General features: G+C 36.1%; 1 protein-coding gene across 1 annotated transcript in view; it reads right to left on the bottom strand.

Annotated features, from left to right (window-relative positions):
- The window catches only part of RYR2 (ryanodine receptor 2), a 381,210-nt gene that overhangs the window by 154,170 nt on the left and 201,822 nt on the right, over positions 1-25,218 (bottom strand). Inside the window, exons 17-25 of the mRNA XM_041413766.1 lie at positions 24,517-24,635; positions 23,995-24,128; positions 20,165-20,406; positions 16,053-16,245; positions 14,049-14,265; positions 13,724-13,828; positions 8,982-9,085; positions 4,755-4,838; positions 1,655-1,814 (exon numbers count right to left, since the gene is read on the bottom strand). Coding sequence (XP_041269700.1) covers positions 1,655-1,814; positions 4,755-4,838; positions 8,982-9,085; positions 13,724-13,828; positions 14,049-14,265; positions 16,053-16,245; positions 20,165-20,406; positions 23,995-24,128; positions 24,517-24,635 — 1,358 coding nt within the window. The remainder of the gene's footprint in view (positions 1-1,654; positions 1,815-4,754; positions 4,839-8,981; positions 9,086-13,723; positions 13,829-14,048; positions 14,266-16,052; positions 16,246-20,164; positions 20,407-23,994; positions 24,129-24,516; positions 24,636-25,218) is intronic.

Below are 25,218 nucleotides of genomic sequence, written 5' to 3'. Positions count from 1 at the left end.
TTCAAAGCTCCCAGCTGGCAAGGTCCTGTATTGAAAATAATTGGCTTCTGGAAGAATAAAAAATATGAGAGACATGGTATAAATTCTTGAGTGCCTTCTTTTATATATCAGAAATATTTCTTTTGAGCATACAGTTTTTCATTCTAGAAATGAATTGTGCACTGACTCCATAAACACAGGATTGAAATATTGATTTCAAAAATAATTAATCCCCTCCCCCTAACCTGACAGCAAACCATCACTTCCAACCCTTCTCATGATTCATGTTACATCAGAAACGTTAGCAGCACTTCAAAGGCCACCTCTTACTAAAGGGTGCAATATTAGGGATAAATTTTGATCCTGGGGAAAGCCGGGGAGTTGCACAAACACTGAATTATCTTCAGTGCTTTCCTAGTAGAGAATATACATATATTCCAGTGTGCAAACAGAATAATTGACTCACTGTCTGTCTAGACCCAAATACAGAACATAGATTTCCTAAATAGCTTACAGAGTAACACAATGACAGCTTCACAGTAAGATTCTATAATGAACAATACTGAAATGCAGATATGCAGCATATTTTGTCACATAAGCATACCTGTATATGATGAGGTGAAGTGCTTAACTTAATATATAAAAATGCAGATAATTTTATTATTTTACACAAAAGTTTTGCAAACAAAATTAATTTTGGTCCTGTAGAAGAATAAAATTTGACATATATGGCACAGAAATGTATAACTCAAATTTTTGTCAAAAACAAGGAAGAGACGGATATGTACCTACAAAACAGCTGCATCTCATTTTTGCAAAAATAATGACCTTTTATGCTCAGCAAAAAACCATGAAAACTCACTTTTTTCCCAGGGGTGAATTGTCCTAAAATTTCACTGTGAAAAGCTACCACACATTTATTAAGGCAAATCAAGAGACCTTTCTGTATATAAAATTCAAAACCAACCACAAAAAGAACAGAAAATCTTAAGGGAAAACTGATGCAGAAACTGTCTTGGAAAATACTAAATTAGGATCATGGTATACCAAATTGACTGGGTTTGGGGAATTTTTTTTAAGAAACCAAAGAACCTGAGTTTTGCTTTTAATAATCCACCATGCTTTATTCTTACTCTCCTCCCTTGTAACACATTTGGATAACTACCAAATAATATTCATATTCACTGAAGCAGAACAACTAAAGTAGGACTGGAACTTTGAGACTGGATTAACTATTCTCAGTTAAACACAGCTTCTGCCAGAAATACAACATATTAGCAAAGTTATTACTAGAAGTTTACATTCTGATTTTCCTGGATAAACAAAATTATTCAATTCCCGGAACTGCAAACATTTAAATTATTTCCCTAGTGAAAGTCAATATTTACATTTCCTAAAATACTGGAGCATGTTAGCTTCCTGCATGCAATTTTCTCACCCTGAGATTTAAATAGCATACAAGGATACACCACCAAGTTTTTTAATACTGCTTGTAAAAGAGTCTCATACTGCTATTTAGCAAGATTGCTTTAAATTATGTATTTTTTTTTCTTCGACTGACAAACCTGCATTCACTAGCTGTTTCTTCCTGACTGTGTGCCACCATCATTTCCATATGGCTGTGAAATATCTCAATAGATAAGTGCTGTTTTAAGTGCCTGGAGTTAGCACTTACCTGCTGGATGCCATATGTCCAGCCTTGCCTTATACGGTCCCTTGCCCACACATTGTGAGCATTCTCTGCTAGTTTATCCACCATAGCTTCTTGAGAGGGGGTCAGTTTGATAAAACTCAGATCCATGGGTGCTGGCTTATATCCACTCAACAACTGATAGCTGTTGAATAAAAGCAGAACTTGCAGTTACTTTTCAGCAAGAAAAAAAACTAAGAGAAACCACAAAAGAAAGAAATACCATCAATGCAACATATCGATATAAAAATTATATCTGCCTTTGAACATAAAGAATAATTATGTAGTTTTGATTACTGATTTGTTTTTGGTTCTGTTTCAAGCTAAATTGCACCTTGATGGGATGAAGTAATTGTCAATGAAAACTATACAAAATGGCCTGAACTAAAAATGTTTTTAAAGTATTTTAGTAATATTCAAAGTATTAGATTAAGATGTTGTTTATCTAAATGCTTATTTCTACCTCTGAACAGATGACAATACTTATTAAATTCTATCTACTTCTTAATGAAACAAGAAAATATATTCTTCCTGTTGCATAAAGCGATGCTAAGAGACAGAGCAGGTCAAATGGCTGACTCAAGACCAGTTTTGAAATTCACCTTAGAATGTCTTCATAATAATTCATACCTTAATTCTCCTTCAAATCATAGCAGCAAATATTTAAGCATGACTTCAGAATAGAAACGCAGCTTCCTCACTTTTTTAAGCACTCCTAGGAATGCTACTATTATAAAGTTATTCCCTTCCCATTAATTATAGAAATCTCCTACTTTACTTATGAGCAAACCTTCAATAGAGGATATGAAGCATTATAGGTCTTTTCCAACCTAAGTGATTCTATGATTCTATTTCTCCTCCAGCATACAAAGCACTATTTTGGTTGAAACAAAAGGAGTCTGTGGAAAATAAGCAACAGCATTCTCTCACTGGGGTGTACAAAAAATGGCTAGTTTAAACAATCGCTCAATTATTTTCTAAACAATTTGGTGATTTTATTTATTTGTACTGACAGAGAAAACCCATAAACAGTATTTATCCTCATTTATATCCTAAAATATTCAAATACTTTACCAATCTTAATTAATTCTCTTCTGTAACAACCATTTTAAAACACAGTTAAACAAATTATTTGTTGAAAACAATAATTTAAAACAACCAGGTATTTAAGAGGGATTACATCTATAAATAAGAGGTTGAATCTTCCTTCAAAATTACCACAATAAAAAGAAAAAGTTTAACCTAGAAAACAACAGTTCAAGAACATCATTGCAAAATCAGCCATCCACATAGTTCCCAATCTGCAGGTTTCTATTAGAGCAGGCCCCCACAGGAGTTCACTGCCCTCACAGTTACCTCTCATCAGGTTTCTCTGAAGTCACTTCAGTGAGATGAGTAAAACAAGACAGTAATGGAAACAGTGAAACATATGAAATTAGCACACTGGTCAGGTTGGCAATTACTGCCCTCTTTCCAGTCACGCTTCCCTGCACAAGCTTTTAAAAATACAGCCACAATGTTTTCCTTTCCTTTTTGCTAGTTTTTTCAATCCATTCTATGTGAGGTATCAAAATTCTAACTTTGCATGTATGGTATGACTTAAGGTGTCTACAGTTGTGATGGCTAATGGCATTAAAAAGTCTCAACATTATTGGACTTTTCATATCAGAAAGTATAATTTCTTCAGTCTTGAGATTTAGCTGCAGTTTCTCAAAAGCAGGAAATTTGATTGACTTCAACAATCTTACAAATACACATATACTTCTGCCCAGGAAATTCAGAACAAAATACACAAGGCCCTAGATATAGTTATTCTGGGATACTGAAACTGAAGAATAGTTTGGGGAGGGAACTTAAATTAATACCCTGCTTTTCTTCCCATTAATTCTGGCAAAGCCACCACATCAGGGATTCTGAAACTGCAGTATCAATGGTATGTAAATCTGTGCAGTGTGGTAGATATCAAAGGCTTGATGGTCCAGGTTCTTACAGCTACCTTGTATTAAAGTATTACCTAGAAGCCTGCAGGGATCTTGCCAGAATGAAGCACAGGCTCTTGGTTCACAAAAGGAAGAGAGAAGACATGCTTTAGTTAAACGTGCTGGAGGTTGTTACACTGGCCTCAGGGACTGCATGTAATGCAAAAGTATGGGTCAGTGAAAGATTGCAGTGAATAATGGATATATGCAATCCCAGAGGAACAGCTGCTTCTGCACAGAACACATTCCTGCAAAGAGCAATGAGTTGCTACTGGTGGCAGGAACTAAGCAACCAGCATTTACCATTGCTCTGAGTCATAACCAAGGAAACCAAATTACGGTCTTAAAATCAGGAGTAACAGGTCATGCAGAAGTTCTCTCCTAGTAAAACTGTGGCACTTACCTTTCTGACGTTTTACATATTATATAATCTTCCTTCCTCCCCTGGGCTCAAGTGTATGTTGGGCAGTAGGGCTATCAGATAGGCATAGGAAACTAAAGTTCCATTATCTCAACTGTGTCCAAGTTCTCTGGTTCTTTATTCCCAAAATCTGTGAGTGCTAGGAAGCCAGGGCAACTTGGCTGGGCCATGAGAGCTGTTTTCAGAGCTGTGGTAGCGGAGGCCACTATACCATACAGGCTAAGCCCAGTCCTACCAATGCTGATGCCAACAGATCACTCGGAAAAAATTCAGGTGATTGCACCAGTTCTCTATACTTCAAGTCATGGCCATGTGAGAACTCTCAAAAAGGTCACCATAAAAATATCTGCAGCACCGTAAAATACATTGCAAATTTACTGTAAAAATTCTTTACAAAGTCTCTGTGATACACACAACATATAAAAGAAACACATAACTATGAATGTCAGACATTATAACATAGAACAAAAAAAACCCTAAAATTTGTCTAGGTGACACATCAGGTGGCAAATATCTCAAAGAAAAACTGTGAATTATGCTATGTGAAAATTGTTGAAAATTCCTGAGAATTCATGCATTTACATGCATGTCCAAGAACTAATACAACTAGCAGCGTAAATATTGAATTGTTAAAATAGAATTCACTTAATTCACACTGCCTAACAAGAAGACATACTGAACTTACTTCTTTGGAAGTTTCATTTTTTTCACTTTTTCTTCAGCACGTTCATCAGCAATTCCAACATGGCAACCTAATGCCAGCAGGGTTCTAGGGCACAGAAATCAGAGATTAATTACTGATAATGTTCTGATATTTAAAGTTCCTACTGTTTATAGGCACACTATAGTGCCTATAAATGACACTATAAAACAAAGGAGACCTGTGAAAATTATTACAGTGTAATATGGAAAGATCAACACCAGCCTTTTTGTACATGTAATAAGCTTTCTGATAGTGTTAAAAAAATGCCACAAGTTGTTCCAAAAAATTAGTAAAAATATGAGTAAGATACTTCAAAATCGAACTGTCATACCGTATATTTCATCTACGAGGTATCAGTTTGAATATTGCCCTTGAAATATTATTTCTGCTTTATACTTAATCATACCACTTACATACTCATACTGCTTCATATCTACATCTTTTTATGTTTTCTTACTTATATCATAGCTATAAAAAGAAAAAAGGCATAAAATATCACTTATCCTTAGAATGTGTCTTATTTCTGAAGGAGCTGCTATTTAGAGATTTCAGTTGGATCTGAATTTTTTAGGACACACTACTGATGACAGAGCAGAATGCATGATAAGCATTAGGCCAGAAGTGCCATCTTATTCAATCTAAACTGTGTGTCTTGTACCTACCATAAGGCTTATACCACAGAGCCACTGAACCAGCCAATTGTGGCCTGAATCTGCAAAATTCAGCTCATTTCAGAAAACAAACTATTTATATAAACTTAAACCAGGGTCAACAGTACTAACTGGGTTTTTGATTACTTCAGATTTCTTGCTTTCCTTATAGCCACACTGCTCAGCAGCATAAATTTTAAATCTCATTTGTCTCCAGGACTTGATCTGTAAATTATTAATTATTTGTTCCTGCATCTATATTCAATGTTGGCTTATAGTCTTTATTTAGTCTAGGTTCATTGATAAAATATTGACATTGAAATTAATAGAAATCTAGATAAAAGTCAGAGACTTAACTTTGGAGTCAGATGAGAATTTTCTCAAAACCTGAGGGCGATAACCATATCTTTGAAAGAAACTGATTACAGAAGAAATCACAGGTGTAAATACCTTGGACTCCATTCCAAATTTTCCTGAGGTGGAAGAAAGGTGTCAAACAAGGTTTTTATTTGTTCTTGCCACTAGCTAAAATGGTATTTTCTAGTCATGCTTCAACTATATTTACTGCTCTTGAACTAACAGGAGAAAAAAAGAGCATAAATACTCTTCTAACATTATATCTTTTGGCAGATGAATTGTTTGTTTCAAGGAGATTCTTACAGCATATTTTCAGTGCTACCCACATGAAGTCAGTCCTACTGCTATGGACTGTGAACCCTGATTTAAAATCAGACAGTAAAATCAGGAAATGAGGAAACTAATATCGAGTGGCCCCTTCCTGCAAAACACACTATCTGCTAAGAATACTCCATGCAGCTACATTTCAACTGGCATAAATAGTACATGATTCCTATGCAGCTATCACCAGCCTAAGCAGGAGAACATATCTAATAGTGAAATGCAGTACAGAGGAGCTAACCTCTGGTAACCCTAATTTTCCTGTAATGTAAGCCAGGAATTATCTCTACCCAAACAAAACAAATTCAAATAAGAGTGCCACAAGAGGATAAAATGACAGACTATACTGGCAGAATCGGAAATACCATTAAAGTACTTCAAACCTAAACAAGAAAATGAAAAGTGGCTGAATGTAGCTCTCATCATCACAATGGTAGATGTAATTATCACATAAGACAGAGTAAATACACAGAAATGGGAAAGTCAGTCACAAAATAATAAACAAGATCAACCAGAAAAATATGCAAGACCAAACTCTAAGACATATATATATAAGCATGTGCAGAAACAGTATGAGCAAACATATTTTAATCGCGACATTTTCAGAGGCAACTCATTCCTGCCTCTTGACATTTCCTACAGTATATAATTTTCATAGCTCATAAAATTATTCAATCTTACTTAAAATATACAACGATCCCAGTATATGGAAAAGAAATGTTGTATCAGATAATACGACTTAGATCTTCCTTGGTTTCTAACTCTCTCATCTGGCAGCAAAACTGACAGCAAACCACAAAGGAAAACAAAATTACAGTCAGCATTCTTCTCCATGTTTTGCAACTATTTCAAGTATGCAATTTGATGCAAATTTTAAAGATAATTATTAGAAGTTTTAAAGTAACATTTTCTTTCCTTTTCCCCTTTTTCCTCTTGTCAAGATGGACAGCTAGTAGACTAGACACATCTAGTAAAGAAAAAGTCAAAGTAAGTTACAATTCAAGTCATCACCTATGGATCACCTAGAACTGATTAGTGCATTGATTTTTCCACATTTTCAAGCATGTAGAAACAAACTGAGCAAGAGGCTCCTAATCCCTGCACAACAGATGTCTACATGATAAATACAACTCAATACTACAAAATTAAATTTCATTTATCGGAAAACAAGGACTAATACAAGGAGGTAAGGAAGACTTAGTTCAGTAAGCATACAAATTTTAAAACATATAGAAGGACTGAATGCTTTATATTTTGGATATTATCCATTTAATAGAAGGACTTTTTCTCAAGTAAGCAATAAAATTAATTTTAAAAAGAGTAATCCATAACTTGTATGTTTATAAAACAAAAACTTGGGGATTTCATAGAGGGTTAGATTAGAAAAGCACTGGATACTGAAGCAGTAATCATCTAAGGACTCATTAAATTTGTTCAATACTTAGTGGAACAATAGCAGCGTGCATTTAATATGAGAGTATGATTTTTCTGCTGTTTGAGCCTTATTATATAGAGTATTCTAGGAAAATATCCAACCATAGTGAAAGTTAATGACATCATCTTTTATAGTTTCATTAACCAGAAAGGAAGAATCTATTCTGAACCCTTAGCACATTGCTCTGCTGATGGGAAATGCTCAAAAACTTTCCTTTTAATTCTAATGTCTACCTGTAGAAAATTTGAACTTCTTTTCTTGTTTCCAGTACAATTTCTCTCTGAATGCTTTACCTCGAAATAATGGCAAGCTATCCCTCCAGAAACTGTTTAGCACTCAGGGTCATAAATATGACCCTAAGTACTCAGTTTCACACTGAGTAATTTATTTACTGTGGGAATGGTAGATCAATAAATAGTGCAGAGAAGCTGACCTGAAAAGAAATCTGCAAGAAGTTCTAGGAGTGTTCTACATAGCTTTCTACTATGAGGATATAAAGTCCTTTTCTTAGGAGTATAAATACTATATTGCACTATCAGTTTACCTGGCAAGTATTTTTATAATATAGGATAAATTTGCACAGAAAATTTTCACATGCAGACATTCATCCATTGTAATCTCTCTGAATAGTAAAAAGCAACTATATTCTAACAGGGAAAAAAAAAAAAGAAAAAAAGAAAGAAGAGATTTCAAGTATGGATGACTGGAGAAACACATCTACCATCAAGCATTTATCAGTTTGAGAAATATTTCTACACATTGGCTACATGCAATCCTACATGTGGAAGAAATTACTTCACTAATAGATTTTTCAATTAATTCACAGCAAAGTAAGAACTCACACCTCCTTGACTGACAAAGCTGAGGTGAGGAATTGTAGCTTTGTAAACCAGAAAACTAGATTATTTCAACAAACTCTTTAATGTCCCACTGAAATTTTCTAGCATTCCAGCTGGGGAGCATGACATTCACACATCTAACCACTCATCCACAAAAGGAGGGAATGCCTGCTACTGTTTGCTCTGTGACAACATGCACACTGACACAGAAATAGCAGCAAGGTGTCCTGAAGCAAATATCTTAATTTAAATATCTATTGAGGGTCAAAGTGTGTTTTATCAATAAAGAAAATTGAAAGAATTAACTAAATTGAATAAAACCAAAGAAGAAGATTTTTTTTTTTTAACCTTGGATCTAATATCTTTCCTCCTAGATGAAAACTCTGAATTTCATTTCACATTCAGCATTACCACAATAATTCTAAAAGACTATCAAAGTCATTTTCAGTGCCAAATACATAATTCGTTAATGCATCTGACTCCCTCATTTGCTTATTATTACCCTCACCTACAAATCAAATCTTAATTTGCATGTCAATTTATAATTCTGGAAACTGCATCTCCTACAAAACTCTAACTATAAATTTCAAAAGTTCGAGCAACTTACTTCAGTGTTTCAAGTGACATTTGCAAGTTATAATTTCTTTCCTGCTCCGGCAATTTTGAGAACTCCACTAAGCATGGGTGTTGTCTTTTGTTATCGTCTCTAACCTGAGAAAAAAGTAAAAAAATAAGCTTAACATGCCTCAAAAACCACAAGAAATTTAAAAGCAGTCCAATCAACAAGGTACTTAAAGCTGATCCTGTTAGAATTACTCAAACTGGATGACACCTTGAAACAGAAAGTATTTTGTATTCTCAGTGTTCAAGCAAGGCAGAATTTGCATTTGCAAATAAACTTTAGATTTGCATATCTCAAGTGGTATAAATGCAAATTTGTACACACTATCATACAGATGTTCACAGGAAATATGAAAAGTTCAAGAACAGTGCAATCTATACTGTTTTAACATACAGTCACAAAGTACCACCTCATCGTCAGCCCCATGTTTCAAAAATTCTACATCCAGTTTGTATAAATACATTGATACAAATAGTACTGAAATCCTTACTCAATGAAAATAACAATGTAAAAGAAATCTTCCCAATATCTTAATTCTGAAAATGTTTGTTTCTAAGATATTTCTAGTACATAGAAGCAGAATATGACTGTCAGGAAGTCACATATGAGTGGAACATGAATTTACTTTTAGTGTAGTGATAGGAGAGACATACAGACTATAATTTACAAAATCCTACATTTTATAAACTTGCAAATCAAAAACATTTTTAACCTCCTCTATTTTACACATTTTTAATCTAACACTGGCCATAACCTAGAAAGGCAGTGATAATCAAGCATTCTATAGCTCTCAACTTAGCATCTCATGCTAGCATTCAGCCAACAACATCTACAAAGGCTTGATAAAATACATTCAATTTGAAAACAGTACCTAAAAGTCCCCAATGCAATTGTTAACATCTGCACAGTAACATTTTCGTGTCAATCTTATATGGACCACAAGTTCACCATTCATATTAACCTTTAATGGTGCAAAATTGAATTTATTGGAAAATAGCATTAATGAGTTTTGATCAATCAGATAATTCTGCTGGAAAACTGAATGCTAACAGCTGAAATTAAAAAGCCTAATCGTCATAATTTTCCGAAATTGATATTTACACTACTACTTAATCCAGTTTATTTAACGTCATGAAAAAAATCACATTTCTCTATAACATTGCTGAGTAACATAGTTTTTGCATTTTGATCCAAGCACATAATTCTCAAATTGAACAGCAGTCATTTATTTATGTTTTGGACTGGAAAATCATTATAGTCTGCAGGGTGTATTTATCTTGATTTGATTGGATTAATGTTCTTTGGACAGACAACACAGGCAATTCAACTGTCAAACTACTTTAAAAATTTAATAGATGATAAAATGAGAAATGTCTTTTACTACCACTGAAAATGTTTATTTACAGATCCCTAAGATCTTCGGTAATCGGTATATTAAAAAAAATTAGTATAGCCTCTGAGTTTAGATCTGTGTACAGCTTATTTAAGTCTTGGATGTCAGGTATTTTCCTCAGAAATCCAAATTAATTTATTTCCCCTACTGACAGTATTTCTGTCCTACAACTACAATGTATAATAATTTTATCATATAGCTAACATATTTTGGGTGTTACCTTGTAGTTTCCTGTTTTTTTCTGAGAACAAAATAAAAATCTACTGCCTTGTAAATGACATTAGTGGCAGAATTCATCCATCAATTCTTAATTTTTGCAGCTGGTTTTAAATATGCAGTGACATTGATCAGATGCATCTGATTATTTCAATAGCACACATATTCAGAGTTACATGATTTTCTACATTAACTTGATATTTTACTTTGTTATATGCATAGAATGCAGTAGTAATAGGACATGCAGTAGTGGGTATCACTTTGGTGATACCATGTACGTATCTGATGATGCAGATATGTAGGAGGAATAGAAGAGTCTACCGCAGAAATTTTTGATAATCTGGAGGATCATTTAAAAAGTCTATTAGCCCTTAAACTTTTAGGCAGTGAAAAAATACCACTAGCGTGATGCATCTTGCTCTGAACTAAAAAGACAAAATATAATATTAGAGGACTTGTGTACATCTAAGCAACCTAATTTCTGTGCCATGCCTTCATGGCACAGAAATTAGGTTGCTTAGATGCCACTACTCAGTAATTGCAGTGCATGAATTCAGATAACTAGAATTGGCAACAGAGGCTTAAATGCAGCCAATACAAAACTGAGAGGCGCTGCGGACTCCCTGGAGGTCAGGGAGGCCCTGCAGGGAGACCTGGACAAATTACAGGCCTGGGAAATCACCAACCCCATGAAGTTCAACAAGGGAAAGCCCTGGATTCTAGACCTGGGGTGGAGCAACCCTGGATGTACGGACAGACCAGGGAATGAGACAATGGAAAGCAGTGCCAGGGAGAGGGACCTGGGAGTTCCTGGTCTCTGGCAAGTTGGAGATGAATCAGCAGTGCCCTGCCAACCAGGAGGGCAGCCTTGGCCTGGGGATGCTCAGACACAGCATCCTCAGCCAGGCAAGGGAGGGCATTGTCCTGCTCTGCTCTGAGGCAGCCTCACCTCGAGTGCTGGGGGCAGTTTTGGGTGCCACAACCCAGAGAAAGTCATGACAGTCTTAGGGAGTGTCCAAAGGAGGGCAGTGAAGATGGTGAAGGGCTTGAGAGGAAGGCATTTGAGGAGCAGCTGAGGTCACTTGGTCTGTTCAGCCTGGAGGAGACTGAGGGGAGATCTAATTGTAGTTACAGCTTCCTCAGGAGTAGAAAAGGAGGGGGCAGGCAGTGATTTCTTGTCTGTAGTGCCAGCGACAGGACCCATAGGAATGGCCTGAAGTTGTGTCAGGGGAGGTTTAGGTGGGATATTAGAAAAAAGTTCTTCACCCAGAGGGTGGCTGGGCACTGGGACAGGCTCCTCAGGGAAGCGGTCACAGCACCAAGCCTGATAGACCTAAAGAAGTGTTTGGACAACACTCTTGGGCACAGGGTGTGACTCGGGAATGGTGCTGTGCAGGGCCAGGTGTTGGACTTGATGATCCTTGTGGGTGCCTTCCAACCCTCGGTATTCTGTGAAACTGATAAAGTAATTTGTGAGGAACCAGTATGAAATCAACCTCCAGAAAATGATCAGCATATACTCTATCCGAATCCTAAAGAGAGAGCATCCTGCCACAATGCATCAAAGCAAGGTAATTTAAAAGATTTAACACCTATTTTAATTTTGAACATAACTTTATCACTTGGTACTTATCATATATGGTTTAAATAGTGTTCAACTGTACAATTAGACTCTCAATATGTAATGGCACACTAAGAGTTCCTGCAGATTGCTGCACAGCTGGTATGATTACACTACAATTAAAATATTTTGACACGTTCATTTAACTGAGGTTTTGCATTTGATTTGGTGTGGAAATTAACTACAACAAAATCTAGAGAACTTCTCACCTATGCCCAGTTACCTTAAACCTGTAATGTGAACTCCTCAGAAGTCCAAAATCTTTTTAGTAACAAAAACAGAATACATACATGTTTTAACACTTATAGCTAGTACATACAGTATGTTTCTATGTATCTTCACAGCAATAATTCTTCATAAAGCAGCATTTGGGAAACAAATAACAAGCATAATAACATGATCATTTTTTACTGATTAAATTTTGAAAGAAATTTTTTTTCATACTCCATCAAAAGTAGGAAAGAGATAAGAAAATAGTTACATACAACACCTAATACAGACATGAGACTGAAGAAGTGGAAAAAAAGGTGTCCTGGTTTAGGACAAATTAGGGGAAATCTCCAAAAGGGAGCTCCCTAAAAAAAAACCTCCAACCACCCCTCCCCCAATACCGGGTTCGGGAAGGAATTCCTCGGAGGAGCACAGTGGAAAACAAAACCTATTTATTAACAAATAACAAAAGAACACTCCCCAACACAAGAAAAGAAAAGAAAACCAGGCAGTGCTGTGGAGGGCGCTGAGCTTCTCTCGCAGACTCCGGGGGTCCTGGACGTCCCAGGTCAGGTCCGGAGCCGGTCCAATGTCTTCGGGGGAGGGCAAGAAAGAGGGAACGAAAGAAAAAGGAAAAAAAAACAGCGTAGAAAGCAGAAAGCGGCAAAAAAGCAGCTAGCAGCCGAGGCAGGAGCAAGCAAGCAAGCAAGCCAGCCAAGCCAAGCAGCCAAAAGCAAAAGCCAAGGTGCCTGGTCACACTCACACCCCTCCCTCCCCGCCCTGCCGCGGCAAGACGGCCGGGGGAGGAAAAGGCGCAGCTGCCAGACACAACACACGATATTGGGATAAAGGCTGTCACCCCACGACAAAAGGAAAGCAAAAATCAGATTTAATGGAATTTCCTACAGACAATACTTATTTGGGACTTGAAAAGAGTAATGTGTCAGCACATGTAAAGAGAACCAAGGATAACTGTTTTCATTGGCTTATTCCCCCAGTCAGTTGAACATCTTGCTCCAGGAACAAATAGGAAGTGAAAAACTCACTATGTGCATTCTGTGCTGACAGTTAGACTGAAAATTTCAGCACCAAACAGCTTTAATACCAGAATTTTTGTTCAGAAATGCCCAAGCACCATTGGTTTCCACATGCTTTTGGTAGGAAGGTGTTTAAAACCTTACTAATTTTGGGGGGAATGATGAAAAATGCAGTTCTATTAGTACATTGAAACCAATGTACTGAATCATACAATGCAATAAACAGACAATTAAGTTGGAAGGTACATACTGGTCCATACTGCCAGCCAAGTTCAATCTTATTCATAACCCAAAGTTCATGGATGTTCTCTGCTAATTTTTCTCTAATCCTTTCCAGGTGAGGAGGCAAAACAATCTAAATGGAGAAGAGATAAGAGAGGAAGAGGCTATTACAAATAAGTTGCTTGACATGCCACCAAAATTCCATAACAGACAAACTTTGTACAAACCACATCTCAATAAATCCCAAGAAAAAACAAGTTTGGGACAAGGTGCAAATTTAACGAAATTAAGTAAAATAGGCATGCAATATGTGTGTGTTTAAAAAAGAAAGTGCAATCTTTCCATTGCCATACCTGGCTAGTATCTACAGGAACTGGAGTGAAAGCTGCTTGTGAGAGAGAGACAGTGGGACCCAACAGGTCTCTTGTGTAGCTACGATCTTGTTTGTACTCTCGGCTGTTCTCCACTTTCAGCTTCTCTTTTGGTAGGACAGCTTCAAAGCATGGAGCATATCCAGGTGGAGGAAGGAACTTGAACTCTCCATGGCGACCTCCAAGCAAGAAACGAACCCTGTAAACACCAGAATTACTTTAGATAACCAAGACACCTCTGGGGGAAAAGCCTAATCAGTCTCTAAGCCTAAAGAATATTAAATGTTATTTTTAAAAGAGTGGAAAAAAGGGGGGAAAATGTCAATGTTGCAGCTTCTTTTCATTGTTTACAGTTCAATTTTCTCTAACTGCTGGTTTATGATGCAGGAGGTCGAAAAAACACAGAAAAAGTAAACTATTCTTTTTTCTAGTTAATTTTACTTCACTGAAGGCATTTTAAATCACAAGACCAATAATCTTTGAGAGAGAGAATTATCAGTTTACTCAGCACACCTATAAAGAAAGAAGCAGCCTTTTGAGTCTCCAAAGGCAGAGATTAAAACTCAGAGTAATCAATCAAGCAGTTCAGAACTCTCTCCATTGAGGAGGTCTCCATTCAATTTCATTTGAGAAATGAACCTAAAACCCTCTGGTTCTTTCTTTTCTCTCACAAAACACTAAATCCTAAATCTTTAGGACACAACACAAAAACTCCTAAATTTCCTTCCCTAAAACTTTTATTTGTTGTATTAATAGAGACTCAGGGGAAAGTACTCTTTTATTAATGACAAAATGGTAAACATGTCATGGTCTTTTATTACTGAAAAATTCCACCAAGGAGGTAATAATGGTGTAGCAATGACATAATACCAACATGACACGGTCATGGCATAATACTGAAAAATCCTCCTAGAACATTGACATCCAGACGGAATCAAAAAAACACCCAAAGACTAGCCTTAAACCAGAAGAATTTTATGTCTTTTCTGTTTACTCAGTATCTTACAAGATTTTTGTTAATGCTATACCAGCACACACTCAAAAACTGCATGCAGCACACAAATAATATCTGTGAATAATATCTCTGATAACAGAAATAAAGCATGCAGGTTTATAGTTTTGCATTTTTAGCATGCAGATCTATGATTTTATTACATTTTATCTCCTGTACTATCAAAAGCAAAGTCTAAAGGAGTGTGTTTTGCGAGATGGGTGTGTACTCTGTGTAAGAGTAAGAGATGGGTGTGTACTCTGTGTGAGTAAGAGATGGGTGTGTACTCTGTGTGACAGCTTTTAGCTTCTGCGGTATTCTTTGAATTACCCCTCAGAGAACCTTGCTCAACCTCCAACAGAGATCAGCTTTCAGCCTTCACCTTTGCCAGTCCCACTGGAACACCACACAATCTTTTTTCATATTATAGTCTCAAATTACATGGAAGCAGATGTTTGGCACCTCAAGTGTGACTTGAAATTTTATAAAAAAACAGAATACAGACTGAATTTGTTTTAACTCATGCTGCAGAAAAGGAAGTGTATGGCCACTATTACTTAAGGTAAGTGCAGATAATGCATCTTTTAACATTAGTTACTACCTCATAACAGGTGAATTAGGGAAAATATGGTTTTAATATCAAAGGCAGATCAAAGTGCTGCCCTGGAGTGAATGTATAGCAATGTGTCAGCAAATAAATTATTAAGAAGCGGTTTCTAATATATATCTGCAAACCACCAGAATACACTGGTGTGCTAAAAAGCAACAGATGCACTGTGTCTTCAGGACTGCTATGTAGCTGTCACTATCCAAGAACTGGAACTTTGCCAAAAAAAAACAGATGTCAGAGAGAGAAATGAGAGCAGATATTCAGGGAAATATTCAGCATATTCATCTATACAGAAAATTGAAAAAAAAAAAAAAGAAAAAAAAAAAAAGCAGACTTGGAAAAAAAAACCCAAAAAAAGCCCCAAACAACTCCATGGGATGCTAACTTTATTCCTGCAGAGAAGCTGACAACTGGGAAGAAGAGGCCATCTATGTTGAAGTTTTCAAACATTCCTTGAACTGGCTGACCATTTATTCGGAAAGAGATGCTGGGGGCACTCAGGTCCAAACAGCAGCTAATAACATCATCAGTTCTTAATAGATGTTGGTTGGGAGAATTTACTGTTCGTGCTACACAACCTATGGAAGTAACAGAGGCACATTTAGTGGAACTTACAAAAACCACACTGGTTTTCACAGAAGCCTAAAAAAGAGAAAAACATCACTTTAGAGAACAAACACATTAATACACAAATGTCTAAACTATGACACCCAAGACCTGGTTTTAAGCTTGCAATATAGTGAAAATCAGCATACAGTCATATCAACACAGCTATTTCAATCATAAATAATATAACTCAATTACATTTAATATGAGAATAATTATTGATGTCCATATAAACAAAACTGAGAAAACTACATTTTATTCCTCACATTACAGCCACCAGTACCTAATATGAAACTTAGTATACTTTTCTAAAGAATTCTTCATTATTTAGACAAATAAAACTATTTCACTTTGAATTTATGGAAAATTAGGTACTCCTGGTTAATGGCCACATCATGGTACTCTTCCAAACTTGTATGAGATTATACTATTCATTTTCATCATTAAACTGCAAACCCGAATTTTTCAGCAATATACAAAGACATCTGCATTTTGAAGGTATATATATTCAGTAATATATATTTTAATCAGTTTTTATGAATTCTAGAGGATTATCCTATCTTACACCAAGTTTATACAAGCACACCTGCTTCCAAAGAGTTGTTAGAATTCAGAAATAGAAAATTATTTTGTCTGAAATTTACTGACAACTACAGTACAAAATTTTTGAAAAAACATGGAAGATGTTTGAAAACATGTCTACATATTGTTATAGATAAGGGGATAATTCATGCTGGAAATATAAGTTAATTAATGTGATATAAAGTAAAACTGTAAGATCATGCCAGCTGAGGAGAGGGGGTGATTGCCACTTGCAGCCAAGAAGGAAGTACATCATTAACATACGAAGAAAACCCAGCCCACACAGGAGATGGGCACTCTCCAATGGCAGGACCACAAGAATGCCTGGCGATAATGGCCCATGTAGACGTCCACCTCAGATAGACAGGACCATCAAGGAACATGCATCTGAATGAAAGATTCCCGGAACTGGGGTCCAATACACATCGATCCCATAGCTTTGTCCAGCACAGGACAGTGAATAGACACTACACGAATATGAAGTACTCCAAGAGGGGAAAAAGGGACTCTGCTGCGGGCAAAAAAAAAAGAGTATAAAAACTGAACTCTGCCAGGTCTCGATAGTGAACAGGGAAATTCGGTGTGATAGAGGCCAGATCATAGTTCACCCGCTCTGATCCCGGGGTCGGCACTATTTTTTCATTAGTGACAGTCAGGACTGTATATCAGTTGTGAATAAATTGTATTTTATTTTTATTTAATTTGCTGGATCAATTCTTACCTATAACAATATGTTTTCCAAAAATAACTTATGCGCTGTCTGTAAGAGATACTTCCTAATGCATACTAAGAACAGAGCACTAACTTTTTAACTGGGGAGTCCAACTTTTGTAAACATGAAAGACTTAACTAGCACTACATTTCCAGGAAGAAGCTGAAGGCATATGGTTTTATCAGAAGCAGAAATAATGAAATCTCAGTAATTTTTCTACAAGTGAATTTTCATGCACATATCTCCCCGACCCCTGAGGAAAAATAAACTACCAACACTTTCAAAACTCTATATATGAAAAATGTCTTTGTGATACTGCCAGATGAAAATATCACAGAGAGTTAGTATAAAATAAATCACAGAAAGGGACAATTATTTAATAGCAGGGATAACAAAACACTAAAAAGCTACCAATGAAGAGTGGATATTTCATCCATTTAAAGAATACTACTTCAGACCAGATGCCTTTTAGACACTAAAATTTTGGCAAATATAGGTTATGGACATCAATGCAAAGCTGACTGCTAACAGAAATATGTATTGGTCATCGATTAATATCCAGTAGAGCAAAGGATCTAAATGCCTTTTCTGGCCCTAGACTTTAAGGATCTATGAATTCCACTTCTCCACAATAGGTTATTGCAGGACTGAAGAACCAAATGTAAATTATATGTGATTCTCATACAGGCTTGTTCGAGAACAGAAACTTGGGGGCAGAAATTATTGTTGCTATTCATTAAATACAGGAGATACAGTAAATGTTTCATGGTAAGAAGGTTATTCTTAAAATGCCATTGGAGACACTTATCAAGATATAGCCTGGGATTGTGGAAGGAAAAAAAGGCCATGATTTTCAATATGCAACAACTTAAAGTTCTTCCATGTTTGAACAGTATGTATGTGTTACATAATATTATCAGTGATGAAAGATGACACAAATATTTTCAAATCTACCAGCCACATCCATAACAGATAAAAAAAAATTGGAGATACATTTGCGGTCTCACCTATTTTTTTTTTGCAGGACTTGTGAACCACAAACAACTGATCATTTTTTCTGTTGTTACATTTCTGGCTGGAAAGTTTGCAGTGGGTAGAAAAATAATTTTTATTTACAGTAATACTTTGTCTCCTCCCTAAAAGTGACCTTAAGTACAAAAGCTATCTTAGTTAGCTCATTATTTTCAGGTTCTTCTGTAATAAAACTTTTTCTGTCAAACTCAGTCACGACACTTGAAATGATACCATTAATTATGCATCATCGTTCCAAAGAAATTCTCGCTACACATGAGAGGCTAAGTAGCAGCTTCTTTCCTAAGATGCCACTCCAGTTGATATGCTATTATTTATTAATAAAATCTCTTGCTATTCTGATTAGAATGTTCTTTTGAAATGTAAAACTATATTATTTTCCAAGTATCAAGCTACAATGCCTCAAGACTGCAAAAACTTTGGATGATGCAGCTGACTCACTAAATGATCTCTCTTGTGTGCTAAGGTGCTTTAGAAAACCTGCTCATGACTTTATGGGGGAAAGAACTGCCAATCCAAGGAGCCTTTCCCAGTTTCCAGGATGTTCTCTAGTTCACCACTACCCAATAATCTCTCAAAAGTCAAAAGAAAAAAATCTTCTCAGCAAAGTGAAATCACAGTAAAATCTCCTTTCAAGAAGTTCAGGACTGTCCAAGTGTAGGACTACACAACATAAATGATATCTGGGAATCTTTTCACAAGTCAAAACTTGTGAAAAAGATTAAGAAAAAAGAGAACAAGCTATCATTATTCTGATTTTGCTGAGCTAATCCAGTCTGAAGAGACAATAAGGTATTTGTGGAATCAAAAGTAAATAAAAATGCTTTAGATACTGAGATCAGCTTTCTCTAACACTAGAATCTTCATGCATAAATTACTGTTAATTATTAGATTTGAAGTAAGCCAAGAACATTTTAAAATTAATACCTGAGCAAATACATCATATGAAAGCTAGGAATGTGATTCTGCAAGTTTTGCAGTAATCAGTCTTAATATATGCAAATAAAACATCACTACATAAAAAATATCTTGTTTTAAATGTATTGCAAAAACATATTTAAAAATCTTCTTCACCTCTAAAGTATCTCTGAACTCCTAAAGACTCACAATAAAAATCTGGCTTGAAAAAGAAAAACAAACCAAAAATCAAAAATGAAGAGTCCTGTTACTTAAATCTGTCAGACTGTTCTTATACTACCACAGAGGAATTACAAATCCATATGACTGTTTGTCATACTTCAATTTTTGCAGCTGTGAAGTTTTAAATAAAATTTTCATAGTTACCATGAGCACACAGTCCCCTATCCACCCACCCTCCAAAATCCCAGGCTGAAATGTAAATTATTAGTCTACCTGCATTACTTCATACAAACAAATTTTTTGCAATGGACATTGTCAGTTTAAATCATATTCTGATATAGGGTACTGTTTCTGTATGTTCCAAGTGTCAGCTGAAATAAATTATTCACTTTGCTGCTGTTGAAACCAGATTCACTGAGATTGCAAACACAATTACAATATTTAAACAAAAATAATCAACAACCACAAAATACCCAAGAGAATACCTGACCACAGATGTAGACCATCAAAGCCATAGGAATATAGGTCATCACCAACACCATTTCCTCCCCATTCTGCTCCTCCCCCTGGGTAGGGTGAGTAGCCTTCTGTTGAAGCCCAGCCCACTCGTAGGTGAGTTGATTCTGCAGTCACAAAGGGCTCTAGATGGTCCACCATAAGTTCATAGTACCATTTTCTGTACTGGGCTGAGCCTTCACTAATCCCCAAGAAGATGTTGGGTCGCATGCTTAAACAGAAAGAAGAAAAGTAGTTATTATAATCTTATCTCAAGGACAAGATGAGCTGCTGCGTACTTTTCATTGACTCAAATTTCAAGCTAGTTTTGTGTGATTAAAATAACAGAAGTAATTTTACTTCACAGAAACACACAGATTACCAGGTAGGAAAAGACTGCAAGAACCATCTGGTGCAACCTGTCTTGACAAAAGCACAGTCAGAACAAGATGACCCAGCACACTGTCCTGCTGAATATTATACATGTCCAGTGTTGGGTAATCCACCACTTCCCCAGCAAGATTTTTCCAATTAATGATTCTTCTCATTCTGAAAAATGTTACTCTTTTCTCCAATCAGAATTTCCCCAGGAGATACTTGTACCCATTACCCTTTGACTTTTCCATGTGCCCCTGGCTGCACCTGTTTCCCTAACTGGAAAAATGGAAAAAAGGGGTAGCTTCAGCTCTAATACTTTTCATTTGCACTCCCAAAGATTTATAGTCTTTGTTGATTCTACCCAGGTTTCTGCTTGCTGTGCCATTTATGCCCCCATGAGAAGAGTAACAATGGATAGCAATCTGTGCTCTGGACAAGTTGAAGCACCCTCTAGGCAGCATCTTAGACCTTAGCTCCCAGAAGACAGTATATTTAGTTATTTATTCTGGTGAAAAATGTTCTGTACATTTTAGGTTGAAAAAAGTGTGCTTCAGTATCCTCACTCAGATGCCAATAGAAATTGGTTTATGTGTTTGAACAATTAGTAGATGTTAAATCCTGAAAAAAAAAATCACAGCTATTCACCAGTTACCAACACAAGTGTAGTAAGTACACATTGCAGGCTTAATTTTACATAGGAAACTGCATTCTCTAAGCGTGATTATCCATTCAAGAGAATAACATTTTAAATGATACAAAAGTGAAGAGTCATCCTATTTCAAAATTCTCTTGTAGCCCTTCCTTCTTTGTTCTAAGTCATGTAAAATTCAGTAATTTGCAGTGGTTGGAGAAATCCTTAATATCAATGTGACGCTCCTACTGCTACTGGTTTTACAGTAGTTCACAAGACCACTTAAAAAAAGGCAAGCTACTACTGCAGTTATTCAATATCTATCTGAAGAGCAGTATGTAGAGTCATATCTAAAGGTCATGAGGGAGGAAAAAAAAGGGAAAATATCCCATGCTTTTCTAATCTGATTTTGGGGATAATACTGAATATAGACTCTCATACAAGAAAAATCTGTCTCCAGGCAGTCATTTCTGTGTCAGCTTTGCACTAAGACATTCAATCTTTAATTAAAACCATAGAGCATAGAAGCATCCAAAATCAGTACTAGCGATATTTCTTCAATGGTTGGTTACCCATATTGGAAAACATCTTTAAAACTTCTATACTGAGTATATGTAGTCTTCACATTCCTTCACTAGATTGGGTTATTACTTGTATAAATATTTTCTTTTTCCATTTATACTCACTAATCAACAAAAATGTAGCTCTAAGCTAGTCCCAGTAGGCTTTCTGGTAGAGGGAATGCAGGGGGAGGAAGAAAGGCTGGTATGGGTGGTTAAATACAAGTCAGTGTAAAAGCAGACTCTACTTATCTGGTTGCTTATAAAATGACAAATTTTATCAGGTAAGATGAATACACTGTCCTTCTAGAAGCATCTGGGTTGTCTTTTGCCAAAATGTCTAAGTAAAGATACTATTCACATTGCTCCAAGTCAAAAATTTAATGCACTTAAAAATAAAATGTGTTTGACAAATCTTACAGAAAATTTCTATTGTTTGTAAATTATAAGCAAGATCACCAATTTGATCTTTTCCGCCTGAACAGAGTAGCAGCTTATTATGCTTTTGCCCAGACTTCACAATTTAATCAGCCTTATCAGCCAAATTCCTCTTGTTCAAAAGAGGTTTGTGAACAGAATTTTCCATGAAAAAGTATGTAAAAAGTATGTTAAAAAGCAATATCTTGGAAAGTTCCAGTAATACCTTAGAAAGTTCTTTTGACAAATATTTATTGATCAAGGTATACATGTCTTCGTCCAACACTAAATTTCTTCAATGATTCCTTGGTCTTATTGACTTTTGAAGAAAATATTTTCTCCCTATAACTGCAAGAATATAGGGAGAATCTTCTCATTCACACCTTTCTAATACAAAGCAAAAATATGGAACAACTAATTTGCTTTTTCTGCCATCTTATTTGGGAAAGACAAGTCTGTGTTCCTTGTAAAAGATCCAAAGTCATCCCGGAAGCTCAAACACAAATTGCAGAATCCCTGAGGCTGGAAAGTACCTGCATGATCATCAAGTCCAACCTTTGATCAAATGTCTTCATGACAACTAAACCACAGCACTAAGTGCCATGTCTTGTCATTTCTTGAACACTATGGAGTATGATGGCTCCGTCACTTCCCCGGGCAGCCTGTTCCAATGCTTAACCACCTCTTCCACGAAAAACTTCTCCCTGATGTTCAATCCTCTCCTGGTGCAGCTTGGAGCTATGTCCTCTTGTCCTGTCACTGGTTGCTTGGGAGAAGAGGCTGACCACCAGCTTGCCACAACATCCTTTCAGGGAGTTGTAGAGAATGATTAGGTCTCTCCAGAGCGAGCCTACTCTTCTCCAGAGTAAACAACTCTGAGTATCATCATAAGACTTGTGCTCCAGATCCTTCCCCAGCTCCATTGCCGGGGAACGCATTACTCCATTGCTGGGTGCTGGACATGCTCCAGCACTTCACAGTCCTCCTTGTAGTGAGGGGTCCAAAACTGAACAAAGTATTCCAGGTGTGGCCCCACCAATGCCAAGTCAAGAGAGACAATCAGTTCCCCAGATCCTTTAGCTTTAAGTAGCCTCCTTATAATATACAGTGTGGGTTTTTTATGGTTTTCAGCATCTAGTAAATCCTATAGACTCTGAATTATAAGTACTATTTCAGTATTTGAATTTTCATTCTCAAGCAATGATTGAGACTTTTAAAACTAAACAAGTCTGAGACAGAAGAAGATCCCACAGATCTCCACACAAGGCCACATTCTTTGGCCTGAGCATCAATTTAAATTCTGGAAAAACATTTACTTAATAATATTTGTAAATTATACTTCACCAATTTAAGATGGTACTAGCTTCATTTTGTTATAAATATCTGCTTGAAGGCAGCTTCTAAAAATGTGTCACTGGAAGAAAAGGTGAAGGCACTTGAAATATTCTAGGCACTGATGAAGGTGTTTGGAAGTAAATTCCTAATTTTGACCAAAGGTGATTAAGAAATCCTCAGAAGATCATAAATATAAAGGCAATCACAGAACAACAGTTGACAATACTTTGAATGCACAGCTAGATCTACACTATAATCTTTAGAAGAGACTACAGCTTTGCAGACTTAAAACAGTTTAGGGCAGCTATAGCTTGTGACAGCTCTCTCTGACCTACATTTCAAATTTAATCACTACGGCGAAGTGTAAAGAAGTAAGAATAAAAAAATCATAACAAAAGTTTTGGAAGTAAAAGAGATTTTCTGTAGTGACTATTTCTTTTAAGCACAAGTTGGGGTTTTTTTCTTTGTTCATAGAGACTTTTTTTCCTTTTCTTTGTACCTGCTCACATGGTTGACAAGGCGCGTCTGTAAGAGCAGATCTCTTCCTGGCAGGAGATTATCACAGATTAGATGTTGATTAGACCGCACAGCTACTCCATGACAAACACAGAGAGAACACAAAACATCCAAAACCTAAAAAAAAAAAAAGATTCTTTTAATCTTAAATATTTTTCATTGTCATGGTTAAGTACTTCAAGCAATGCAATGCTCTATATCTTGTTACTGGAAGACATGTAATGGTAAATAATTCATCCAATACAGTGGTTTTATTTTAGAACAATTCTGAAATTCTCTTAACATTAAAATATTCTTCACACTTCCCTCACAAATTGTTATGTATCAATGCTTTTTGCCAATAAGAAGGCAATATTTCTCTTTGGTTCTTCAAACTGCTCATATATTTTAGGATAAGTTTCATTCTTCATTATCAAAACAGCATTAAAGTATTTGAAATTAACTTTCACACAGAAGAATGAGCTTGCTCTGTTCATATAAATGTACTTGTTTAGTCTTTACCTACCTTATGGTTCCTTCCATGCTTGTCCAAAAGACAGATAATTGATTTAATATGTCCTTCCTTAATAATGTTTAGAGCTTCTGGGCTTTCTACCAACACACAGTGTAAAACCTCTAGAATTCCTGGGAGGGGGGGAAAAACGAATTATTTCATCAATGTGCATATAATGTCATAACTGTACATAATAGTTTGCAATCTGTTGCTCATGAACATGAAATAGTTTCAAAAATCATTGTATATGACAAACAAACTCAATAAGTAGAAGTCATTGCCATGAAGAATCATTAGCCTTACAACATTTCTCTGCAATGGGGAAATAAAACAAACTCCCATGTACACTGGACCAAATCAACACCTCCTCTGGGACCTTCTGCTTTTGGAAAAGGGAAGTGTTGTACATGCCATTCATCATTATCTGTTGTTATAGTTGTGGCCACAATGAGAAAAATAAAAGGAAGGAAAGTTGAGAAGCAGCCTTCAATCTAGATATATGCAATTCCTATTAGCAATGTACAGCTCTCATCATTCTGTCTTCAGCGCTTTATTCAAGCCACATCTCCAAACACTCAGCTTAATCCTTGCAAACCAAAATCCATAGCATGAGTCTTCTGCTCTTTGCCATGCCCTCTTTCCATTCAAGGAAACTGTAGCACTGCAAACTCCCCTGGATGTGGGAAAAATAGTGTTTTTGTCTGATAGTTCTGT

Source organism: Onychostruthus taczanowskii, unplaced genomic scaffold (genome assembly GCF_017590055.1).
Source record: "Onychostruthus taczanowskii isolate IOZ18803 unplaced genomic scaffold, ASM1759005v1 scaffold104, whole genome shotgun sequence".
Classification (NCBI taxonomy): domain Eukaryota; kingdom Metazoa; phylum Chordata; class Aves; order Passeriformes; family Passeridae; genus Onychostruthus; species Onychostruthus taczanowskii.
Note: the sequence above shows the minus strand (reverse complement) of the source record. Positions and strands in the feature narration are given on the sequence as shown.